This window comes from Cervus elaphus, chromosome 20 (genome assembly GCF_910594005.1).
Source record: "Cervus elaphus chromosome 20, mCerEla1.1, whole genome shotgun sequence".
NCBI classification, from domain to species: domain Eukaryota; kingdom Metazoa; phylum Chordata; class Mammalia; order Artiodactyla; family Cervidae; genus Cervus; species Cervus elaphus.
Window position 1 is genome coordinate 129,874,004 of NC_057834.1, and position 22,912 is coordinate 129,896,915.

At 43.2% G+C, this 22,912-nt stretch overlaps 1 protein-coding gene across 3 annotated transcripts in view; it reads right to left on the bottom strand.

The window, feature by feature from the left end:
- Positions 1-299: 299 nt before the first annotated feature.
- AGO1 (argonaute RISC component 1) overlaps positions 300-22,912 on the bottom strand; it is a 34,365-nt gene continuing 11,752 nt past the window's right edge. For 2 of the 3 annotated variants that reach the window (XM_043876982.1, XM_043876984.1), the window contains 11 exons: positions 20,296-20,415; positions 19,806-19,937; positions 19,545-19,678; positions 16,270-16,454; positions 10,557-10,716; positions 10,285-10,375; positions 9,001-9,195; positions 6,567-6,701; positions 5,845-5,946; positions 5,318-5,517; positions 300-5,078 (listed from right to left, as the gene is read on the bottom strand). In XM_043876982.1, coding sequence (XP_043732917.1) covers positions 4,970-5,078; positions 5,318-5,517; positions 5,845-5,946; positions 6,567-6,701; positions 9,001-9,195; positions 10,285-10,375; positions 10,557-10,716; positions 16,270-16,454; positions 19,545-19,678; positions 19,806-19,937; positions 20,296-20,415 — 1,563 coding nt within the window. In that variant the 3' untranslated portion in view covers positions 300-4,969. The remainder of the gene's footprint in view (positions 5,079-5,317; positions 5,518-5,844; positions 5,947-6,566; positions 6,702-9,000; positions 9,196-10,284; positions 10,376-10,556; positions 10,717-16,269; positions 16,455-19,544; positions 19,679-19,805; positions 19,938-20,295; positions 20,416-22,912) is intronic. The other variant, XM_043876983.1, reaches the window with a different exon arrangement.

Here is a 22,912-nt window from a genome sequence, read left to right on the forward strand (position 1 = left end):
ACTGTTTTCCTCATTTTTGAATTGTGCCTGCTTACTCCCCAACAAAACTGCTAGACACAGTGCTTTACATGTTTGCTGAATGAAGAATAAATGGAAACCCTGTGAAATGATTACATATAATTGGCAGTTTCAACACTCTGGAATTTGTTTTACCCACTTTACTCCTTTAGAAAGTGATGATTCTGCTCTTCTCACAATCTATTATTCTAATGTAAAATCTATCAGCGATACAATTAATCCCAACAGTTTGCTTTGCTAAGGAAAAAAAAAAAAGAGAGAAAGAGACCGCACTTTAGAAATAGAAGCCACTGTTGTCTTTATAAAACACAGAATTGTGCTGCTGCTGTTGCTTGCTTCAGAAGAAACTGTACATTACAGCTGCTGGGATAATTTTACAATGGACTGGACAAGGTACAGCTCAAAGCAGGACACAAACACAAGTCTCATAGGGAAACAAATGCAAACAAGTACACAGCTGTGGGGCTCCAGGGACATTTCCCCATCCATGCTGGACTTGAGAGGGATAAAAAGTTTAGAAACTAAAGTGAAACCCAGAGTAGTCACACATGCCCACCAGATGGCTGCTAAGTGCAACATCATACACCAATCAGGTTGGACTGTGTGCACAGGAAAGTCATTTCATTTTTCCTTATTGCTAATACACCAGGGGAGTCAGTGCATTTGACACATTGTCTTTATTTGCACAATCCTTGGAGGGTTTCCTATTTTCCTTTTTAAAGAAGGAAATCTGCCTTTCCTCACCTTTTTCTGTTTTGTTTTTTGTTGATGTTGTTGTTGTTCTGAGCCCACTGCCTCCACCACCTTTCCTGGGCTCCCGAACAGCAGCCAGAGGTTCTAAGTCAGTAGGAGTAGAGTGAGGGGAGAGCACCATCCTAGCCTCTCTCCCTGCCCAGGGAGAAGGCAAGTCCTAATAAATGGGAGAGAAGAGAAAACCAGAGAATCCCTTCTCCCTGATCGGCTTAGAAGGCCAAAGAGGAAAGAGTGCCCTGCATAACCCTGCCATGATCAGACTTTAAGAAGGAAGGCATTCCAGCTACCATCCAGGATTGGCCGTGGCCCAGCAAATATAAATAAAAATAACTTCCCCCTGATGTAGTTTCCAAAACTGCATCTTAGTCAGTTTGAGATGACTTTCTACCCTGAAGGGGGAAGGACCATTCACCTTTCTTTGTTACACATAATGCCAAGTCTAAAACACTGTCCCACTAGCCGTGCAGATATTCTATGGGTCAGCTGAGAAATAATTGTGTCCCCTTGGCTGCCCATCTTGCCGGCCTCATTTACAGAATTCTGGACAAGAAAAAGAAAACTATCCAAAAACATCACTGCTTAGTCAAAGAGGAGGCTATAGAGGAGCTACTGAGTAGATGGGAACCAGGAGCTTTTTAGGGAGGTTTCACACTTTTAGTTACCTTCTTTTTCAACATTAATTTCAGCCTAAGTTCCCAGCAACAACAGCCTCATGCTTATCCCCAGAGGCCAGCAGTAGCACCTCGGCCCCAATGAGTCAGGCTGGACTGGAAAAGTGATCAGTGAGCAGGGCTCTCCTTTCCCATGTTTTAGCCAAATTCTCACCATTCTCTTCCCATTCCTCCTTCCCCCATGTCTATCCCCTAACCCTTCAACCCTGGATAGCCAAAAAGGTCAATGCTAGGACATCCTCAGAAAAGGGAAGCCCCAGGTACAGAGAAATGAAACCAGATCTAGAAAAAGCAATAAGAGAAACCACCTCCAAAGAGTGGACAGATGTGGAAGTTGCCAGAAGCCTTCCTGATTTCATGCCAGATGGGCAGGCCTTCTGCTACACCTTCACATAAAGTTTGAGGGCAGTCCAACCCAGGAAGGATATCACTAGGCTTGGGAAGCAGATTCTTGGTCTTCTGCAGCCAAGGAGCTAAGCCTGACCTTGCCAGCTAACAGTGGGATCATTGTAGCCATGCAGAGAATTCATCATCACATAGGCAGACAGGCACGCTGGCCAGCAAGCAAGCTGAATGAACAGAAAAAAATAAAACGAGTCCAGGGAAAGAGAGAGGAGGAAAAGGAAGGCAAAAGAGTAGAACAAAGGGACCAGGAGACTTGTCTAAGAGGATGAGGCTGGGGTCTCCCCAGCACTTCCTCTGAGCCTAGGTAAGAAGCACCACTTTAACCAAATCAAAGAAAGCCAAGCTTATTGCCAACACCACTTCTCAATCTGCATGCACCACCTTTCGAAGAAGAATCCTCAAGGTTAAGGGTGTTTTTCAAGTCTCAAAGATAGAAAGAAAGAAAGAAAATCACAGCAAGATGTCATGTTCTTGCCACTGCCCAAGCTGTTTCGTTTATTTATTAAATGGCATGTAAATGCCTAAGGGCTAAAAAATGCCAAGCCTCAGCTCAAGACCCAACTAGAGAGTGAGGCAAAGAGAGAAAAAGGAGAGAACACAAACTTGTTGCTGAGAGTAGGTGGCTTCCACCAGCTCTCAATGGACATTTGCAAATGCTGGTGAATGACTGGACCTTCCAGGAATACTGCCCTGATCCCAGCCCCAAAACACACCCGAGAAGAGAACACTCAGAGCCCACTGTCCCAAGAGAGCTCCCCTCCCCAAAGGGTGACTAAACACGAAGTAGACAATATATGAAGGCGATGGACAGGGCAGATGGGAGTGTTGGCATCACTCTCTTAGGCACTTGTGTAAGGAATGTAGGCTCTCCAGTGAGCTGCCTCCTCCCAGAGCCCTCCATTCTGTTTTCAGCTGGGCTGTGCCCACAGGGCACCCCATACTGTAGCCAGTAGGAAAGAAGTAAAGGAAGAGTTACTCAACAGTCCTGATGCCTTCTCCATAATCAATGTTTGTGCTACGTTTTGTGAAGTTGCTGAACAAAGTAGCCAACCAGAACAGAACCTGGGATAGACTGTTTTGCATAGCAAATCTGGGTCTGTACAAGGGCTGCTGGGGAGGGGAAATGGTAGCTCTACTGCATAGGCCCATATTCAGACCGGCCTTCCGCTGGCTGGCCTTGAGCCTGAGCTAGGTCTAAATAGTCATGGCTTCATCACCAGATTGGGGTAAACCCAAGCCCAGGCTCCTCAAAAAGAGGCATTTCCACACTGAAGCTGCAACTCCTCATCCCAAGCAGTGGGACAGGAAAAAAGGAACAGTCGAGGAAAGAGGAAGCCTTGCTTCAAGGCCAACAGGCCCCAAGCTAGAACCCCCTACTTTTCCAGTTCTGCAAGACAGCCAAACCCCATCTCTACCCAGGAAGACAGGAAAAGAAAAAAGAAAAAAAAGCCCATGCCATCCACTCACATGCCCTAATGGGAAATCAGGAAAAAGTCATTTGTGTAAACAGAAGCAATAGGGAGCAGCAAAATCCCCCAGCCTATCCACAGGACACGCTGAAATCTGGGATAAGCCAAGTACCAGAGGATAGTCCAGAGGAAGGAAAGATGCACTTGCAGGAAGGAGTGCAGGGCAGTGCAGCAGGGATATGCCTGCAGCAAGAGAAAGGTATCATTTGCACAAGGGTGGAGCCTGAACCCCACTTGTGGAGATAACCACACCCTGCAGAGCCACGCCAAGCAGGCCAAAGAACAAGTCAGGTACTAGTTCCTTTGACGGCTCAATGTTTCTGGGATGTAAACTCACTGGGCATGGGAGGGATTTATTTCCAGATTTTGGCAATAGACTCAGGTTATGGTATAAAAATAACATTTAGTTTTTGCTTTTCCCCCCCTTATTTTAGACCTAAAGATCATCTGTTGTAAGACACCCCAGTTAAAAAAAGTTGAAACATAAAGAGGCTTGACCATCAGGGAAAAGAAGCCAAGAGTGAGAAATGCTATGAAAGTTAACTCCAGACCCAGGCAGGTGGGGAGAAAGCGGGGACAAGAAGAAAGGAGACATAAGTGGAAAGGCCAGGGGCCAGTCATCTCAGCAGCTCCTAGACTTGTCATGTCTGAAAGTGCAAATGTCAATGGATTTTAACCATCTTGAGGTCATGATCTTTTTAAAAGCTCAATGAATATGGAAGTCAATTCCTTCAAATGCAAAATAGCTGGCGCTCTGGCTGGAGGCGTGTTGGGTACGGGGTATTTCATCCCAACCTACCTCCTCTCCCACCCCCACCCCGCCCCCACCCCCCAAAAGGTACAAAAGGTTGCAGTTCTGCAGCATTACCATTACAGGGAAGGCACTGGTTACCCACCAGCAGGCGGAAGGAAGACAGGGTCGTGTCACTTCAGAGCTAAGTGCCATAGTGCCTTAAGTCTTACTAGGGGCTGGATGTCTGTCAGGTGTAAGGTGGGGTAGAAAAGGTAGAGAAAGAGGAATAAGGGAAAGGGGAGTGGCAGCTGGGGGAGGGGCAACCAAAATCATTAGCATTAAAAATCTTCCTACAAGCTGGATTCTCAACCCATTAAAACATCTAGTATCCTAAAATATTGATCTGCATCTGATTTCGTTTTTCTTCTTAAACAAATCTAGACCTTTTCTGATTAAGGCTCCTAAAAAATCCTGCCCTCCTCCCACCCACTTTCTCAAGCCCCTCACTTTTCCGTCTAAAGTATCAAACCCAAACCTACCAGCTTTTGTCCGCAGGGCTGCAGAGCCGACCTTACCAAGCTGTCAGGCATGAGTCTTTAGCACTGTGAGTCACACGAGACACCTGTGTATATGGTGGGCACCGCTGCTGCCTCTCTTGGTCCAGTGGGTTCAGGGCCAGGTGTGACAAGATGGGGTGAGGGGTTGAGGGCATGAGGTGAATATCAGAGATTTCTGGCTGGTGGTCTGGCTTACTGGCCCTGTTCCCCACCCTTTTGCCCCCTCTGCAGAAGGAAAACAGGGCCTTCTGCATTCCTCCCTACCCCCACCTCCCTCCTCCCTGCTTCCTCTGGATTTGGGCGGCACAGCTCTTGGGGCTTGGAAAGCTTTCTTCTATCCAGTGAGGTAACAGCGTTCTGCCTTCAAGCGAAGTACATGGTGCGCAGAGTATCCTGGTGAACCTGCACGGCTTTGGCCAGGGCCTGGGGGTCCCGCCCATTGCTCTGCCCCGATATGTGGCTCCCCTCTCCACTGAAAAGGAAAAATGAAAGAAGTCCTTCCTGGTGAACTGAGCTGTCACTAACCCTTCCCCCACCCCTAGGGTGCCAATTCCCATACCAGTTAAGAGAAAATCCCAACCCAGATTTGGGCTGACAAGCCCCAGGACACCAAATTGGACAATCCTTGTTTCCTTCTACCCACAGAAAGTTGAGAGGGTCTGGTACCAGAGGCTGAAGCAAAAAGGAAGCCAGCCTGATCCCAGGCCTCACCTGTCATGCTCTTTGTCCACTAGGTGGTATCGTGCCCGGAAAGCCACCAAGCGGGCATAGTAGGCAGGTGCTGGAATTGAGACGGAGCGTGTGCATCGTACATAAGTGTGGCACAGCTGGTACGTCAAGATCTGGAGCTCATCCGCTGTGAAACGGTTGTCATCCCAAAGGACATAGTAATGGGATGGTCGGCTGGTGCCCTGGGAAGATAGGAAGGTGAGGGGCCCCAGGTTGAGCAGACGGGATGGCTGACAATAAGGAACAGGATTACCATTATGAGTATGGCTGGGCTGGAAGGCCCACCCATGAAAAGGCAGACACAAAGCCACCTTTGTCATAAAGCACCCATTGTATGGGCAACCTGACTAAGATGTTGGAAGTACACTTATGTTCAAGTGCACAAAGGGCTTATTAAGAGAACAATCCTGATTTGAATGCCACTCAGTGATGAATGATATATTCTAGAGGTAATGGGAATGATTAACTATCTTTGACCCACTTGATACCCCAGGACATAGCCCAGCTACCTGGATGCCTGCGTGGCTGCACAGATAGAAGTCAAACTCAAATGGGTGGGTGATGTTGGTGTCCACAGTGGTCCCAGCTGGGATGTTACCACTCTTCCCAATCTGTATAGAAACAAAGACAACCAAGATCCCAAGACCTGCCTGGCCCTAACTAGGGCCCCGACTCAATTCTAACCTGACTCCATCAGAATCCCAAAAATAAAGGAGAAGTTGCTGTTCCCAGAGAGAGTCCTGGGCCTTGACATAACAGGCTTCTAAAGTCACACAAACCTGTGTTTAAGTGCTGCTTTCACCGTTTACTAGCGGTGTGATCTTAGCTGTGTGATTTAACCTTTCTGAGGTTAAACTGGAGGTAATAACAGTACCCACCTCACAGGGCTGCTGTGAGGAAGAGGCCGTGCACAGTGTCTGGCACACAGAAGTTCAATAAACGGAAGTTCCCTTTCCCATCTCTGGGAGCTGGTCTATATATGGGGTCTATAGGCCAGGGAGCTGGGAGGAGGGAGATCAAGTATAAGGGAAGAAGGGAAGGAGGGGAGAAGCGGGAAACAAAGGAAACGAAGCAGCAGAGGAAGGACCACAAGAGTTAGGGGGAAGAAAGGTGCCAGGGGCAATGGACAGGCCAAGGACTAAATCCCCAGATTTCATTTCAGCAGCTTCTTTCATACTAAAAGAAGGGAGACAAGATAAGGGTACAGTGACTTCCTCAATCCCTCACTCACTCGCTCATTCTTGTCAGCACAAAAAAGACGGGTGTGATGGCGTTTCTGCACCACAATATAAGTGATTCCGGGCTGGTAGTCCTTTTCCAGTTTGATGCAGGCATCACGAATGGCCAGCAGCTCATAGTGGAGGATCTAGGCACAGGGTGAGGAGGGAGACAAAGAGACACACAGCTCCTCTTGAGTTCATACATCTTTCTGAACTAAGGGTTTGCCACTTGTAATACGGCTTTTTGTTCAGCCTCCCTTGATAAGCTGACACCCGACCAGACCACTACAATAAAGTAAGTCACACAAATTTTCTGGTTTCCCAATGCATACAAAAGTTATGTTTATACTATACTGTAGTGTATTAAGTGTGCAGCAGCATTATGTCTTTAAAAAAAAATGAAACAATGTACATACCTTAATTTAAAAAATACTTTATGGCTAAAAAATACTAACCATCACCTGAGCCTTAAGAGAGTCATAGCAGTAACATCAAAGATCACTGACCACAGATCACCATAACAAATATAACAATGAAAAGACTGAAATATTGCAACAATTACCAAAATGTAACACAGAGACATGAAGTAATAGCAAATGCTCTTGGAAAAATGATGCCGAATCAGACTTGCTAGACACAGGGTTGCCACAAACCTTCAATTTGTAAAAAATACAGTATCCGTGAAGCACAATAAAGTGAAGTGCACTAAATGAGGTATGCCTGTAGACAATTCACCTGATGCGCTCCTATAAAACCGAGCTGGGAGGCTTAGTGTCAGCAGAGAGCACTCACCTGGTTCCCATGCACAGTGAGACCTAACATCAAGACACAGAATCAAGGTTCACAGAAAAATCACAATGTCCAAAGGAAGGACAATTTTAGGATCAGGAGGAAAATGGGCGTTCCCCACGGGAGCAGACAGGGTTGGGACCGCCACAAGAGAGCAAACACAGGGTTCAGGAATGGCTGTAGAGCGAGCAGATAAATTCAGTTCTATAAAAAAGCAGTATCATAAGAAAACAGACTAGCCAAAGAAGCCACAGGTGGAAAACCATAGGCAGCAGTTGCCTTGTGGCCTTGGATGTCAGATATGGGGAGTAAAAACTATATGGTAGAAGTAAATAGAATTTATAATCAATTAGAACTAAGTTTAAACTCAAGCTTTACATAATTTTATTACTTTGAACAAGTTATTTAACCCCTTTAAGTCTCATTTTCTCCACATTTACTAAAGTTACTAATAAGATCAACCTCACAAAACTGTTGTGAAGAGGAAAACAATTAAGTGGAAGCATAAAAAACCTAATAGGGGCTTAATGACTGCTGATTGCTTTGCATAAGCAGTATGAATTTTAACCCAAGGCTACGTGAAGCCACAGGACATCTCTGAACAGATACATGTTATAAATTTATCTGGTACTTTAGGAAACATTGTATGACTCGGAGGAAATTGAGCATAATAGTTAAGAGCATTAACTCTGGAATCTGACCAACTTGTCTGAATCCTAGCTCCAATGCTCATTAGCTTGGATGACACTGAAGAAATCATTTAACATTTTCAAGCCTCAGTTTCATCATCTATTAGGTGGAATAATAATTACTTCATAGGATTCTTGTAAGCACTGAATAGAGCACATACAAAGTGGTTAGCACAGTTCATGACACATAAGAGATACCCAATAAATGGTAGTTATATTACTTTTTATTAAATGGCAGAAAAGGAGATCAGTTCACTATATTAGTCTAAACAATAAACTATGAAGGCTTAGCAGGGAGATAGAATAAAAAGAACACTGTAAAGGTCAATGGCAGTGTGGCCACCAGATCAGCAGAATCACTAAGAACCTATGAGAGCTACAAATTTTAATGCCCCATCCTAGAATCACTGAAGCAGAAATTTTAAGAGTGGAGCTCTGCAAACTGCTTTAATAAGCCCTTCAAAAGATTCTGATGGATGCTAAAGCTGGACAGTGAAGTGAAAGTCGCTCAGTCGTGTCCGACTCTTTGCAACACCATGGATTACACAGTCCATGGAATTCTCCAGGCCAGAATACTGGAGTGGGTGGCCATTCCTTTCTCAAGGGGATCCTCCCAACCCAGGGATCAAACCCAGGTCTCCACGTTGCAGGTGGATTCTTTACTAGCTGAGCCACCAGGGAAGCCCAAAGCTGGAGAACCACTGGTCTAAAGAATCAGTCTTCAACATGAACTAACTAGTAAACAGGCACCAAGGGTCTTTTATTACAAGAAGAAAGGTTTATCAATGACTGTACACACCGCTTCTCAGTTGGGATCTCTGCTTCCAGGCCTATTCCATTTAGCAAACCTCCATAAGTAGAAGCATCTCCCAGTGTCAACAGCTTAAGAAAGGGAGCAGTACTCTCTGCTACCATTAGGCCCTATGGCCTCAATGAGAAGGTTTTCTTGACCTATTGTGGGCCCTACCTGGGGGAGCTGGCCTTCAGGAACCCCATCTCGGTAGAAGATGATGCGGGTAGGCTTGAAGCGGGTGGACTTGTAGAACTGGATGAGCAGCTCACGTACCATGTAGGATAAGTCTTCAATGATCTCCTGCCGAGGTCGCTGCACCCGCACCGTAGCACAGTAACGGCTGGGGTGGGCATCCATGCTGCCTACCACCTGATAATCAAAGAGGCAGGATCAGCTCCCCAAACCTCCACCCTCCCAACACTGTTAGTTCTGGGTTTGGGGAAAGACTTCTTAGTGAAAAAAAAAAAAACTACGAAATTAAATGAGAAGGTTTTTTGGATTCAATAGCCCTGGTTTCAACCTCTGTTCTATCACACACATGGAAGTCATTTAACCCACCTGATCTTCTTGTTCCTCTTCTCAAATGGCGATAAGAGTACCACCTGCTTGCAGTACTGGTGTGGCACACGTTAAGTCATCATGCCCGGGACCTCACCCACAGTAGGTACTTGCTAAATTTAATTTTCCCACCCCTTGCAGAGGGGCATGTGATGGTCCGGCAATATTAGCTCAAAGAGTGACCTCATCCAAAAGACAAGCTAATCTTTTCTTCAAATGCTAATCTACCCCAGGAACTACAGTGAAGAGTGTTCTTGTGGTTGGTTAGGAATAACATTATTTTCTAAGGGGACAGTGGCCAGAGACTAGGATGGATGGCCACAAGGAAAATAAAGACAAGCATAGTATAGGGTTTCCCCACATTTACTGAGATAGGCCCAGTCTGCCTAGAGAAACATGAAGGTTCAAAAAAACAAATGAGAAAGAAGGCCTGGTCCCATTAGTCAACTGAGAAGCCCTGAGAAACAGGGAGCAGAGATGTCAGGAGAGGGATTAGAGAGCTATCTAATCTATCTGTCAGATGGGTCAGGGGTACAGACAGCAAAGAGTAAAAGTAACTAAGTAATTCACTTAAAAGGGGTTTCAGAGAAGAGATATGGTCCTTCCCACATCCCAAAAGTGGGCACAGAGAGAAAGAGGGAAATTCAAACACAGAACAAAAGTGATGGAGACATAACCAAGTCTCTGGCCCCAGTCTACTCTCTCACTGCTCTCTCTGAAAAGAAGATACCATACAGAGTTAGCTTTATTAAAAAACCAAGGGACTGGTTAACGGGGATGATCAGCTGAAATAAAAAGATCTTGTGAAGGGTCAAGCAACAGAGTTGAGGGAAGGAAATCAGGTGTAGTCTTGGGGACTCAGAAGAGAACCTTACGGGGAAGTTGGAAAGTATCACTCACTGCTGTGATAGAAGGTTTTTTCCCATCCCCTGCTGGTGGGTGTGTAACATCTGCTCCCAGGAATATCACTGGTTGCTGAAAGACTGCAGAGCTAAACAAGGAAGAGAAAACAAATGGTGAGGAGTTGGGTCTTCTTTCCCTGGCACCATCTAGCACCCACTTTGGTCCCCTCTCCCTTGTGACTCACTCTGCCTGGACAGTGTCCTATCTTTTCATCAATCTCCAGTATATTACCTTGCTTGACAAGGGCAAGTAAGCAATAGAGTTCATACCGCTGGTGTGGGACTAGGATGTTGTTAATGCCACCAAGTTTGACATTGATCTTCAGGCAAAGGTTAGACAGAGTCTGAGGTGAGGTCTTGACCACGTTCTTCACTTGCACACACTGTGTAGCCATTCCCAAGAGAGTATCTCCAACACGTTTCACTTCAGCTATGAGCAGGGAAAGAATTGATTAGTGCATTCAGCAAATATTTATTAAACGTCTACTTGATTCCAGGAAGTATACAAGGTACTAGGGAACACAATGGTGACCAGAAACACATAGGGTCCCTACTCTTATAGTGCTTACTATCTAGTGACTAATTTTAAAAAGCATAACAATGATAAATGCTACAACAGGACACTTCACAGAGCTATGACGCAGAGAGCATATGATATAGTGTAATAACCTAGCCAGGAGAGGATTCTTCACTGAACTGAAATTTAAAGGTAGAAAAGAACTTACAAGGGAGAGAGAACATGGAACAGTGCATTCCAGGCCAACGGAAGAGCAAGCAAAATGCACTCCAATAGGGGACAGAAACATAAACTGAAGAAACTGAAAGGTCAAACCAGCTATAAAGGAGAGCAAAGGAACTGCCATGTGAGAGAAACAAAGTGGTGATTAGACCGACCTAGGAAGGAAATGAGGGTAGGTTAGGAAGGCAGTTGTCAGAATGGAGAGAAACAGATTCAAGAGACTATGTAAGGGAAAGTAATTTTTATGGATAACTTATGAGTTTCTAGACTTTTGTAACAGAACAGACAGATCTGAAGTTCTTTTTGAAACATTTTGAGTTTCAAGTGCTTTTTGGTCATCCCAGTGAGGATATCAATCAGGCAACTGAGTACAGCAATTGTAAGTTCAAGAGTAGTCTGAAATAGAGATGTAAAATATGACATATTTAGGTACAGGTAGTAATTGAAGATATGATCTTGAGATCAACAAGGAAGAGAACCGAGTGAAAGAAGAGGGCTTAAACTCGATTCTTGAGGAGCTCACAATACTTGCAGAACAGGAAGAAGATGAATCTGCAAAGGACAAAAATCCAGACATCTAGGAGGAAGATCAAGACAGTGTTGCAGCATGAATGCCAGGGAAGAAAGAGTGTTTCAAGAAAGAGCAAGTGTTCAACCAAGTCAAATGCTGCTAAGAGGTAAAATGAGGACCAGAATTTTGTGACAGCAAGGCAAAAATAAATGGATAGAGGCAAAAACTGTTTTCGGTAATATAAATACCATGGAGGAAACATGGGATCAATAAACAGTAGGATATATTTTCAATGGGAGAAATTCGAGACTGTTTAAAAAGCTAAGGGATCATTTTTATCTCCAAGAGATATGGTCAGAAGGAAACTAGTGTGTGTTGAGAACATTCAGGGAAACCATTCAGGAATTTATGAAAAAATTCATAAATAATCTTTCTGAAGGCAGTAGAGAGGTGCTAAGACAAAAGAAGTGGAAGAGCTAACACTCCAGAGAGGAAGAGAATCTCAGAGTCACAGAGGTGAGCCATCTGCTGCATCTGCTTTGCCCTGGGTACATTTGCTGATTCTAGATGTGAGCAAGAGGCTGCGATTCTAGGCTTTGCACCAAAAGAGGAACCACTGCCAAGGGACAGAGAAAGCAACAGCTGTTTCTGGCAAACACAAGCTAGTTCTAAATGTGAAAGGTTAAAAAAAACATTTAAAAGAAAACAGACTAGTATCTTCGTGACCTTACAATTTCTTCAACAGGACTCAGAAAGTACTAGCCATAAAGGAAAAATATTGACAAACAGGACTACATTAAAATTTTACATTTCTGTTCAACAAAAGAACCCATTAAGAAAGTAAAAAGGCAAGCTACAGATATGTGTAGTATACACAATATTTAATAAAGGAACTATAAAGAACATCTAAGCCAATAAAAAAAAGAGAAAGACTTGAGCAGGCACCTGTCAAAAGAGGCTAGTGAAACAGCCAATAAAAATATAAAAAGATACTCAACCTCATCAATCACCAGAGAAATAAAAAAGCACAATGCAGTATTAACAAACACCCATAAAAGTGGCTAAAATGCAAGTGACAACACCAAGTTTGATAAGGATGTAGGTAACTAGAACTCCATTTGCTGCTGATGGAAGTATACATCTGTACACTTAAAATCCCTCCTAGTTACACACCCAATAGAAATGGGCACACATATCCAAAGGACACGTACAACAACGTTCACTGAAGCATTATTTATAACAGTAAAAGCCTGAAACAACCCAATTATGTCCATTAACAGTAGAATGGATAAACACATGTAAATTGTGTTAAAATCATATAATGGAAAAACTATAACAAACTAAACACAGACGAATCTAAAAATGTTGAGTGAAAGAAGACAGACACATAAAAACGTACATGATATATGACTCCATTCATATAAAGTTCAAAGACAGTCAAAACTAATCTATGGTGCTAGAAGCCAAAATAACAGTGGTTATCACTGATGGGAAGTTGTAGTAATCAGAAGCCTGGGATTGTGGTTAATGTTCTACTATCAGAACTAGGTACCCCTGCTGTGACACTCTGTGAGAATCCACTGAATTAACCACAAAAGATCTTTATATGTATATTATACTTCAATAAAAAAAATTACATTAAAAAATTATATCAATTTAGTGGAGAGGAAGGAGTTAAAAATACTAAGGACAGGATGAGGCATGTTAGCAGATTATAACTACAAATGTGACAGTGTCTTTTTATACTTTTGGGGCAACTATAATGCATGTGGACCTTGTCTTGACTATCACTTGGCCTCCCAGGAAGGACGGTGAAGGATCTTTCGAAGAATCTGACTGCTCCTCCTATGTGCAGGCTTAATTCCTAGTCAAATGCCCGCATTACCTAAGTGGTATAATCAAAAAAGAACATGTAAGTGAAAGAAACCCAAGGTCATAATCAAGGTATCAAGCTGGAGAGAGGTATAAGACGACTGAGCCCAGGGTAGGGAAAACTCTCTGAGTAACACCTCACTTCTCCAAGCATGCCACACTGCACTACACAGGGAGACCAAAAATACTGGATTCTCCCTTTATGGAGGGAATCAGAAACATGGCTAATTATTCAAGGCAATTCTCCAAAAAAGCATCCTTATTTTCTAACCAAGGGACATCAATTTAAGGCCCAAGAGAGATGTGGATTGGAGATCAACCAACTTTGATAAGTACTGAGTATCATATGTCAGTGGAAGGCTCTACCTTGGGTATGTATGTACAGATGGAAGAAGATTTTGAGCAGAATCAGATCCACTCCATGCTCAGAACAATTAACTGATCAGCAACCTGATGCAATTTCTAGATGAATCCAGAAAGAGACCAGTTAATCTTCTAGGTAGGATGACAAGAGAAAGCTTCCAGGAATAAGTATATTTAAATTAGAATTCAAAGGATAGAGAGAATTTTAAGGGCAAGGTGGGGCATTAAAAGAGTAGATAGTCTAACTTAAAATCACAGTCCATCTCTTTCTATATCACCTTATCCTTTCTTTACTTTCTTTACACCTTTACCCTTTCTTCATAGCACTTCTTGTCTTGCTCCTCGACTGCAATGTAAACTCCTCAGGGCACAACTTTGTCTTGCTGCTGAAGTCCTAGCACCAAGAAATGGCCAATACATGGTAGGCTCTCAATAAATACCTGCTTGGGAGGAAAAAAAGACTAAATAATTAAGAGCTTCTGATTTCCAGGCATTGGAAGTTGTGCTTGCTTGCTTCTATTTTGCTGTTAATCTGTATCACATTGAGACCAATGACAGATGATGATTTGCATGTGAGGAAATTGGGATTACTCCTTGACAGGTGGCATTATCCAGTATGAAACCTAACCAAAATGCTGCCCTACTGGAAATATACAGATACTACTAAGAGCAAATAAAACAAAAAAAGTATTTAGAGATTCCAGGCAAAGGCAAATGATGTTAAACAAAACCAGAGACTGGAAAGCACATAAGGAATGCACATTTAGAGAGCATCTACTAGGTCACAGGCATTGTGTTAGATGCTTTTATATTATTAATTAATGAGGCTGAGAAAGGTTAGGTAACCTGACTAAGACAGTAAACTGGCATAGTCAGGATTAAAATCCAGCTCTATCTAATTCCAGAACAAGTGCTCTTTCTGGTATATGTAGCAAAGACATGTACAATAAGAAGCTGAAAAGGTTAAACTAAGATCAGGGCCCCAAAAAACTTCTATTTTGTGAATGGGGACAAATGAAGGTTTTTTTTTTGACAGTACCATCACAAAAAGTCTCATCCAATAATCTATACAAGAAAGACTTAAGAAGAAATGTTAGAATTAAATTGAGAAGAATGGGTGGCGAACAGGGAATACCTCTTAACATTGTATAAAAAAAAAATAGCATTAGAGGTAAGCAAAGAGAAGACAGACTGCCCCCAAAGTTTGGATAAAGGTACCCAGAAGCAACTGTGATACCAACACAGAAGAGAAAAGAAAAGAGAAGGGCTCACTGGTAGACAGAGAAGACAAGCTACCAAAGAGACAGTTCACCAGCACACTTTATAAGAGCAAAGGGCACAACCGTTTTATCCACGAATGTATTCAGTGTCTATCAGCGTTTCTTTTCATACACAGTAGGTGATCAATGAACTCTTGTGGAAGGAAGAAAAGTCAGAGAAAGAGATAGGAACTGCAGAGAGGTCAAGTGTTGAATGAAGATTTTAATAATACATGATAACATCTAACAATAGTTGATGACTGAAACAACTGAAATGTATGAGAATTTCACTAGAATGAAAAGAGAGAAAAAGAGGACAGAGTACAGAATTCTGGAAAATGCCAGGCATTCCTGGTAATGACAAAAACAATTAAGGAGAGACAGGAGAAAGTATCAAGAAGTCAAGAGGAGAAAGGTCATTGGTGACCCTCTGTAGAGGAGGTTTAGGAGACTGGAAGAGGTAAGATAAACGAAAAAAGCTAAGCAGCAGGCGGCTGGTGAGGAAGTGGAGGTAGAAAATGTACAGAACACATTCAACAACTCTTCAAGTTTTTTTTTTTTTTCCTTGAAGAAAAGCAAGAAAATAGGAAGAAAAAAACTAAAGGAGACGGCATGACTGTGGTAATGTGCTCTAAAGATGTTTGAGGGTCAAAGTGTCCCAAAGGTAGCAGGATGAGAGAAACAAAGGGTACACATGGGTTGAATAAGATCAGAGGAGAAACACCTCTTCATTTGAAGAGGAGAGTTGGAGAAGGAAAAAAAAAGTGAGAGAAAAACACTGAGGCAGAGATGGATATAGTCATTTCCATTCTTAAAAGAGAGGAAAACAGAAGGAATACGCCTCAAAAATTCTAAGTCATTCCCAGCAATGGAACACCAACAGAACCACCACAGATTCCGCTGGGGTGTGCTGCCCTGTGGCCTGACAGACAATGTACTCCTAAGGATAGGAATCTGGACTGACCTATCCCTGCATCTGGCTCAGCTTAGCCTTGCATAAACACCAGCACACAGAGGACTGCAGTAAATGCTACTGAAAGGGAGTGTGACAGGTAAACAGGAGCAGAGGTGACTGACTGGCTCACGTAAGTTGATATTTCTCCTCTAGGAGGAACACCGACAGCAAGGACCAGCTCCGGCTAGGGTCAAGAATCCACACTGAGTCACGCCTAGGATCTTCCAGGGAGCTACCCTGAGAAGAGTTCTATCACTGTAATCACTACTCCAAGAGAACTGTACCATACACTGGCGTCTTCCCAGGCAGGATGACGATAATGAGCTGCAGCCCTGAGTAGGTGTTCTTGAGATGCCGGAACATGGGCTCCACACTGTCGGCCCCCTGTGCATATTTGCAGAAGCAAGGCTGGCCCTGGATGGGCATCCCTGCATCCTTGGAAATCTTGCGCAGCTGGTCCGTGAAGTTCCTGCAGCGTAAGCATGGTCACAACAAGAGGCAGTAAGTCCCACTGGAATACTTCTAACCAAACGCCTCCATCTTAGGTCCCCAGCACTATGACAAGCACTAACAGACTCTAAGAGGAATGAGACATCATCACATCTAGTGTAAAAACCACATTTATTGTTGGGTAGAGCAAGGTAGGACTTGCTAAGTGTTCAATGGTATAAACAGAGAGCTGAGGGAGCCCAGAAAAACCACCTGTGGAAATTCTCGAAGTCTCCCACCTTGGCCCACTCAAGCAGCTGGTTCCTGTGTTCTGAGACTACAGCAATAGGAAGATGGCCAAGAGGAAGGCCTCTTGGCTCAAATTAAAACAAATGAGCTTCCAACAGTGATCAGAGCACAGGAGATGCTCGGAAAAAATGTGCTCCCTCCTCCCCTATGGGTTCTTTGAAGCCTGAGAGCAAATAATTAAACAAGCTTCTTTCTTTTGGTTTTAGAGCTTTACCCTAAGAAAGGAAGACAAAGTTGGAAAAGAGGGTACACATGCAATAGATTAAAAAAAAAAAATCAAGCTACATAAATATGACAGACTGAAAGGAGCAGTGAGAAATTCAATTTGTGAAAAACCTGTATTTAGATTAAAAGCAACAACGTACAGAGGATAAAAGCAATTGTTTAAGGGATGTTATTATATAGCATACAAATATCAATAAGATGGGTTTAAAAACCTATGCAGTGAGAAAATAATTTTTTTCAATCAGTTAAAAAAAAAATCCATGAGATTAATACAGTACAACATGGTTGTGTAAAATTTTAAACCACTTATATAGGTATATAACATATATAAATTGGATAGAAAGGTTCCAGTAATTCAAGAAAGTGACTGCATCAGAAAGGAGAAATGGGACTAGAACGGAGGATATAGAGGACTGTCAAATGTATCTGAAATATTTTATTCACTTTTTAAAAGGATAAAACAACCATGACAACACTCTGGATGACAGACACGTGGATGTTTTCCATATTACTCTATTTTTTTTAAGTTTTTCAAATAACATTAAAATAAAAAAATATATTATTTAAAAATAAAAATATCATTTCATGTAACTAAGTGCCAGGGCTCTGAAGGACTACCAAGAGTGTTTCTTCCACTTCTCTGCTGTGCATACAACGACAGCATAGCTATTAAAATAGCCAATGTGTTAACTAGCTTCCATTAACAAGTGGGTCTCTACTTCAAGGAAAGTGGTATTCCCTATCTTCTATTACCAGATCACACTTGGGATATTATGTCCAGTGCTGGGGGCCTCAAAGTGTTGAGAGAAATCTAATGGGGAATGTCTTAAAATCTTGTCCTAAAAGTGACACAGCTGAGGTAACAGGGCCTCTTTAGCCAGAAGAAAAATTCTGAGGGTTGACCCTAAGACTCCCTTATCCATCCCCAATTACCAACTGCTCTACCTCCATGGCCATCTTCATCTCTTCCCTTCATGTCTTGGAAATGATGGCTTTTCCTGGGCTCTGGATCCCATTCCTTCATACACATGTAGGAACTTTGTTCTATTTCCTTTCTCGTTTTTCTGGATTCTATTTTCAGCCTCTGTCACTACGCACATTTTCCATAGACAATCTCATCCACCGCCATAGCCAAAAACTCCCAAATCTTAAATCTTTAGCCCAGGACCATACAAGCAACTGGCCCAGGTATACAAGTCACATATTACCCCCTGCATCCAGAGATCACTGCAAGAAGGTTGTTGTCTGATGAATCAAAACTACTTCCAAATCAAAGATTCTAGGTTTATCAGTTTCCGTGCCCCAAAATATCCAAACAACGAATCGCTTCTCAAAAGAACAGGACGGGGGAAGACACGAGAGTGAGAAACACGCCCAGAACAGAACCACCACCAAGGTGACACAGAGGCAGAGCTGAGCGCCTTTCTGACACTGGTTAGGAAATCAGCCCTCCCAAGCCCGGCCAACACTAAGAGCAGGCCTCAATGGGGCCAAAATCCCGAGAGCTCAGCAGAGGCGAGAAGAGATACTCATTTAAGAGAACTAAAATTGTGGTGGAGGTGGCTGTGCACCTGTGAGGGGAGATGGAGGGCCACAGTCTCCACATTCATCAGGGGCTGCTGTGACCAGTTCTTATGAGAATCCCAAGATCAGGGCACACATCTCTACTGACTCTCATCACTGCCCAAAGTGGTCAGCTCCACTGATTCTTTCTCAGCTCCAGAATGCACTGACCTTACTCCAGATCCAGAGAAAACAAAGAGCCGGCACTTCAAAGGACAGCAGGAACTGAACTGCATACTTCTAATGGGTAAATTTTGTGGTATTTGAAAAAGAAGACTGCAGGGGGAGAGTCAGTGATCTCTTCACTTATTCACTCACTCATTCAAGACCATTATTCCCCTAACCGATTCCTTTAAGCCGCTTGGCTTTATCACTTTCTCTGTTGCTGTCATCTACTCTCAGCTACTCAGCCACAGGTGGCTCAGAGGCCCCTACAACTCATGTTCACCTAACTCAGGTCACTTGGCCCCAATTGAACAAATTCTGTCCATAGGAAAGGACAGCTTAGAGTACCAGCTAAACTTTTATTTCTAATTAGGAATATAAGCTCTGAAACGTCAGATCTGATTTGCCCCCAATTTGACACTTTCTTATAATGCAAACCTTACACAAGTTACTTAACCTCTTTGAGCCTCAGTCTCCTGAAAATGGAAATATCACCACTACTCACTGTAAAGATGAAATAAGAAAACACAAAATTAGGTACAATGTCAGCATAAATATTACAGTCATCACTACTACTATTTACTACCCATGTTAAATATTGTTAACAATAAAACAATTCAGGTCTCCCTTAGGCGGTTCACGTCCTAAAATGATCATCTCTGACACAGATATGGCTCCTTACCAAGACTCCTAACCACAGAGGAACAAAAAAGAAGCAGGGAGAAGTTTAAGCCAGATAGCACAGGGGGCAGAGTCAAAAGTCAGGAAAAACAGACTACAGAGCAAATCTTGGCCCCTCAGGAGTAGAGGAACTTAGGCAGCTCCAGGGTCCTTCCCACCTTCCCACCCATACACTCAGCCTCCTTACTTGAGCACTTCTTCTCGACACTGTTTTTGGGGTGCGAAGCAGGCGATGGCCCAGACTTTGATCTCAATGCCATTGTAGAACTGCTTCCCCCGCATGTCCCAGACACCCTGATTGGGTGTGGCAATGGCCCGGTTCTGGGGATAGGCAGAGGGGGCGCCCAGGTGAGCCTCAATAAAGCCAGGTGGGTAGGGGAGCAAAAGCCACCGGCTGTAACAACCCAACCTCCCCCCGTAAGCCCCAGAGACGTTGTCTGGCCCTGACCCTGCTCACCCGGCCGCCGTACTGCAAGATGGGCGCCGGCAGCACTCGTCCCGTCACCTCCGTCATGTCATCCTTCACCTTGATCCCAAATTCCTGGATGTACGGATCTAGGTTGTAGCTGGCATTCTTCATCTGCAAGACAAAAGAAGGGGATCTCAGGAGAGCAGCAGCTTGGCAATCCTGCTCACCCTCCGGGTCCCAAGCAGAAAGCCCTGAAGAGCAGCTGAGGCTGGTAAGGAATACCCCTAGAAAGGGGGAGAAAGTGGAAGATGAGGTAAGTGGAAGCAGATAACACAGGGAAGTAATACAGGAGAAAAAAAAAGAGATAGGAAGCAAAGCAGCTACAGGGTCAAGAAGCAAGAGCAGTCCCAGGTAACCAATCCAGACTTGTTTTCCTAAGAGTCCTGCCAAGTCAGAAAAGCATCTACTTGCTACCAGGGGCTTCCATGACTGAGCAACCAAGCATACGTTTCTCTGCATCCTCACTGACCAGGCGGCTAATCTCCTCTTGTCTGTCTGGGGCCGATCTAGCTGTAGCCTTTATCATGGTTGAAGTCTGGTTGTCAGTCAGCTTCTTAATGCAGCGCTGCCCAGCCACAATGTTACAGACCTAAGGAAACGAGAAGAACAGGTAGCGCTGGCTTGAGTAGAGTCTACCCTGTATCCAGAGCCCCACAGAAAGGCCCTAGCTGCCAGTCCTGGAAATGAACTACAAAATCTCTTGTTCACAGACAGGTAAGTTAGAAAACATTCATGTGCATTACAAAAGTCTATATAGCCACTTTGTGATTAAGGGCTTAGGATCCAGAGCCAGATCTGGGTTCAGGGCTCATATGTTAAATACAGAGAACAGTAACAATTGTTTGGATACTAAATAAAATAAAGCACTTAAAGAATCAAGTACACTTCTGAACATAGTAAACACTTAGTGGTGGTGGTTTAGTCACTAAGTCGTGTACGACTTTTGCAAGCCCATGGACTGTAGCCTGCCAGGCTCCTCTGTAAATGGGATTCTCCAGGCAAGAATACTGAAGTGGGTTGCCATCCCCAAACACTTAGTGAGTTGTAGCATAAATTATTTACCAAAGGACCCAACCTAGAACGTCTTTGAATACTAAGAAAACTCAATATACACAAACTGGATTCTTAGATAGTAGGCAGCTGTCCAATGGTAGCAGGCAGCAGGTTGTTCCATCCCGCAACACACCAGGAGAACTAGACCTGGTTAGTTCTAAAGCCCCAGTATACAGATGATCGCTGAGCCCTTGGACTACAGAAATCACTGTCTCTGTTGACTGACAGTGTCCTCTGCTGATATGAGGAACATCTTACCACATGGTTCCTCTGTACTGGGCCTAAGAGAACACAATGGAGACCAGAACAGACTTTCTAGTGATATATAAGATTTTCATTCTATTGCTTCCTGAATATATACAATATTCAGGAAGCCGTGAACAGGAAGTCTTTTGGCAGAGGAGAGAGAAACAACAGGTTTGGAAAACTTGAGTTTGAAGTCCAGCTTTGCCAATTCTAGATGATGTTACCTTGGGCAGGACTCTTAACCACTCTAAGACTCTGCTTCTTTAATTTTAGTCACAGGAAAAAACACTAGCTGTGTCTTGAAGCTGTTGTGAGGACTGAGATGAAATGAAATGTAAAACTTGCTTCCACAGGGCCAACACTCTAAGTACTGATTCTCTGCCTAATTTCCAGTTCATGGTAACAAGGGTAGGGAAAACCAGGACAAGGTCACCTACCCTTAAACTCTGTATTTCAAAGAATACACATTAGTCAATTTACTTAATGAAAACCCAGAATTGTTAAAATTTGTGAGGTTGCTCTCTTGAAGGCAATTTAAAGGTGCAGGTAATTTCAATTACAGAATCAACACTAGGGAAAAAAAGCAGAGATGTGGAGAAACTGGATCCCTTGTGCATTGCTGGTGGGAATGTAAAATGGTACACCTGTGTGGAAAACAGTATGGTGAGTCCTCAAAAAACTAAACACAGAATTACCATATGATCCAGTAATTCCACTTCTGGGTATGTACTCAAAAGAAACGAAAGCAGGGACTAGAACAAATATTTGTACGTCTATCTTCAGAGCAGCATTATTCATAATAGCTAGAAGGTGAAAGCAACCCAAGTATCCATCAATAAATGAATGGATAAACAAAATGTGTTATATACATACATGGAAATATTATTCAGCCTTAAAAAGGGAGTTGTGACATATGCTACAACATAGATGAACTTTGAAGACATTATGCTAAGTGAACTTGGCCAGTTTAAAAAGGCCATATATTAAAAAAAAGTAAAAATAAAAAGGCCATATATTATATAATTTCACTTTTATGAGGTGTCCAGGATAGACAAATCCATAGAGACAGAAGCAGATTAGAGATTAGTAGGGGCTAGTGCAGAGGATAGAAGGAATGGTAAGTGACTATTTAAGGGGTGTGGTCTTGCTTTGGGGGATGATGAAAATGCTTTAGAATCACACAATGGTAATGGTTATGCAATTCTGTGAATACACTAAAAACCACTGAATTGCACATTTTAAGAGGGCAAACTTTATGGGATGTGAATTATGTCTCAATAAAGCTATTCTGAAAAAAATATATCACCTACAATAGCCTATATGATTTGACCCTGTATCTCTCTCCAAAATCATCTCCTACTTTTCTCCTCATTAACTACATGCCAGTCACTGAGTCCTTCCGTCTCTCTCAAGAATATCCAAGCTCTCTGCTGCCTACCTACTTGCTATTAAACTCATGCCTGAAAGGTTCTTCCTTCAGGTTGTTAAAAGATTGGTTCTATCTCATAATTTGGAACTCAGCTCAAATGTCTCCTAAAAGAAGCCTTCCCTGACCACAGAAACTAAAGTGAATCTCCAAACCCCTCCACTTTATGACCATTCCCTTAACCTTATGACACTTACCACCATCTGAAACTATCTTATTTGTCTATCTCCCCCTTCTAGATTTTAAGCTCCATGACAGCAAGGACCCTGCCTCTCTTGTTGCCTTCCTGGCACCTAGGAGTATATGACTTGAGTAGGAGCGCATTAAATATATGTTAAGTGAACAAGCAACAGTAAAAATC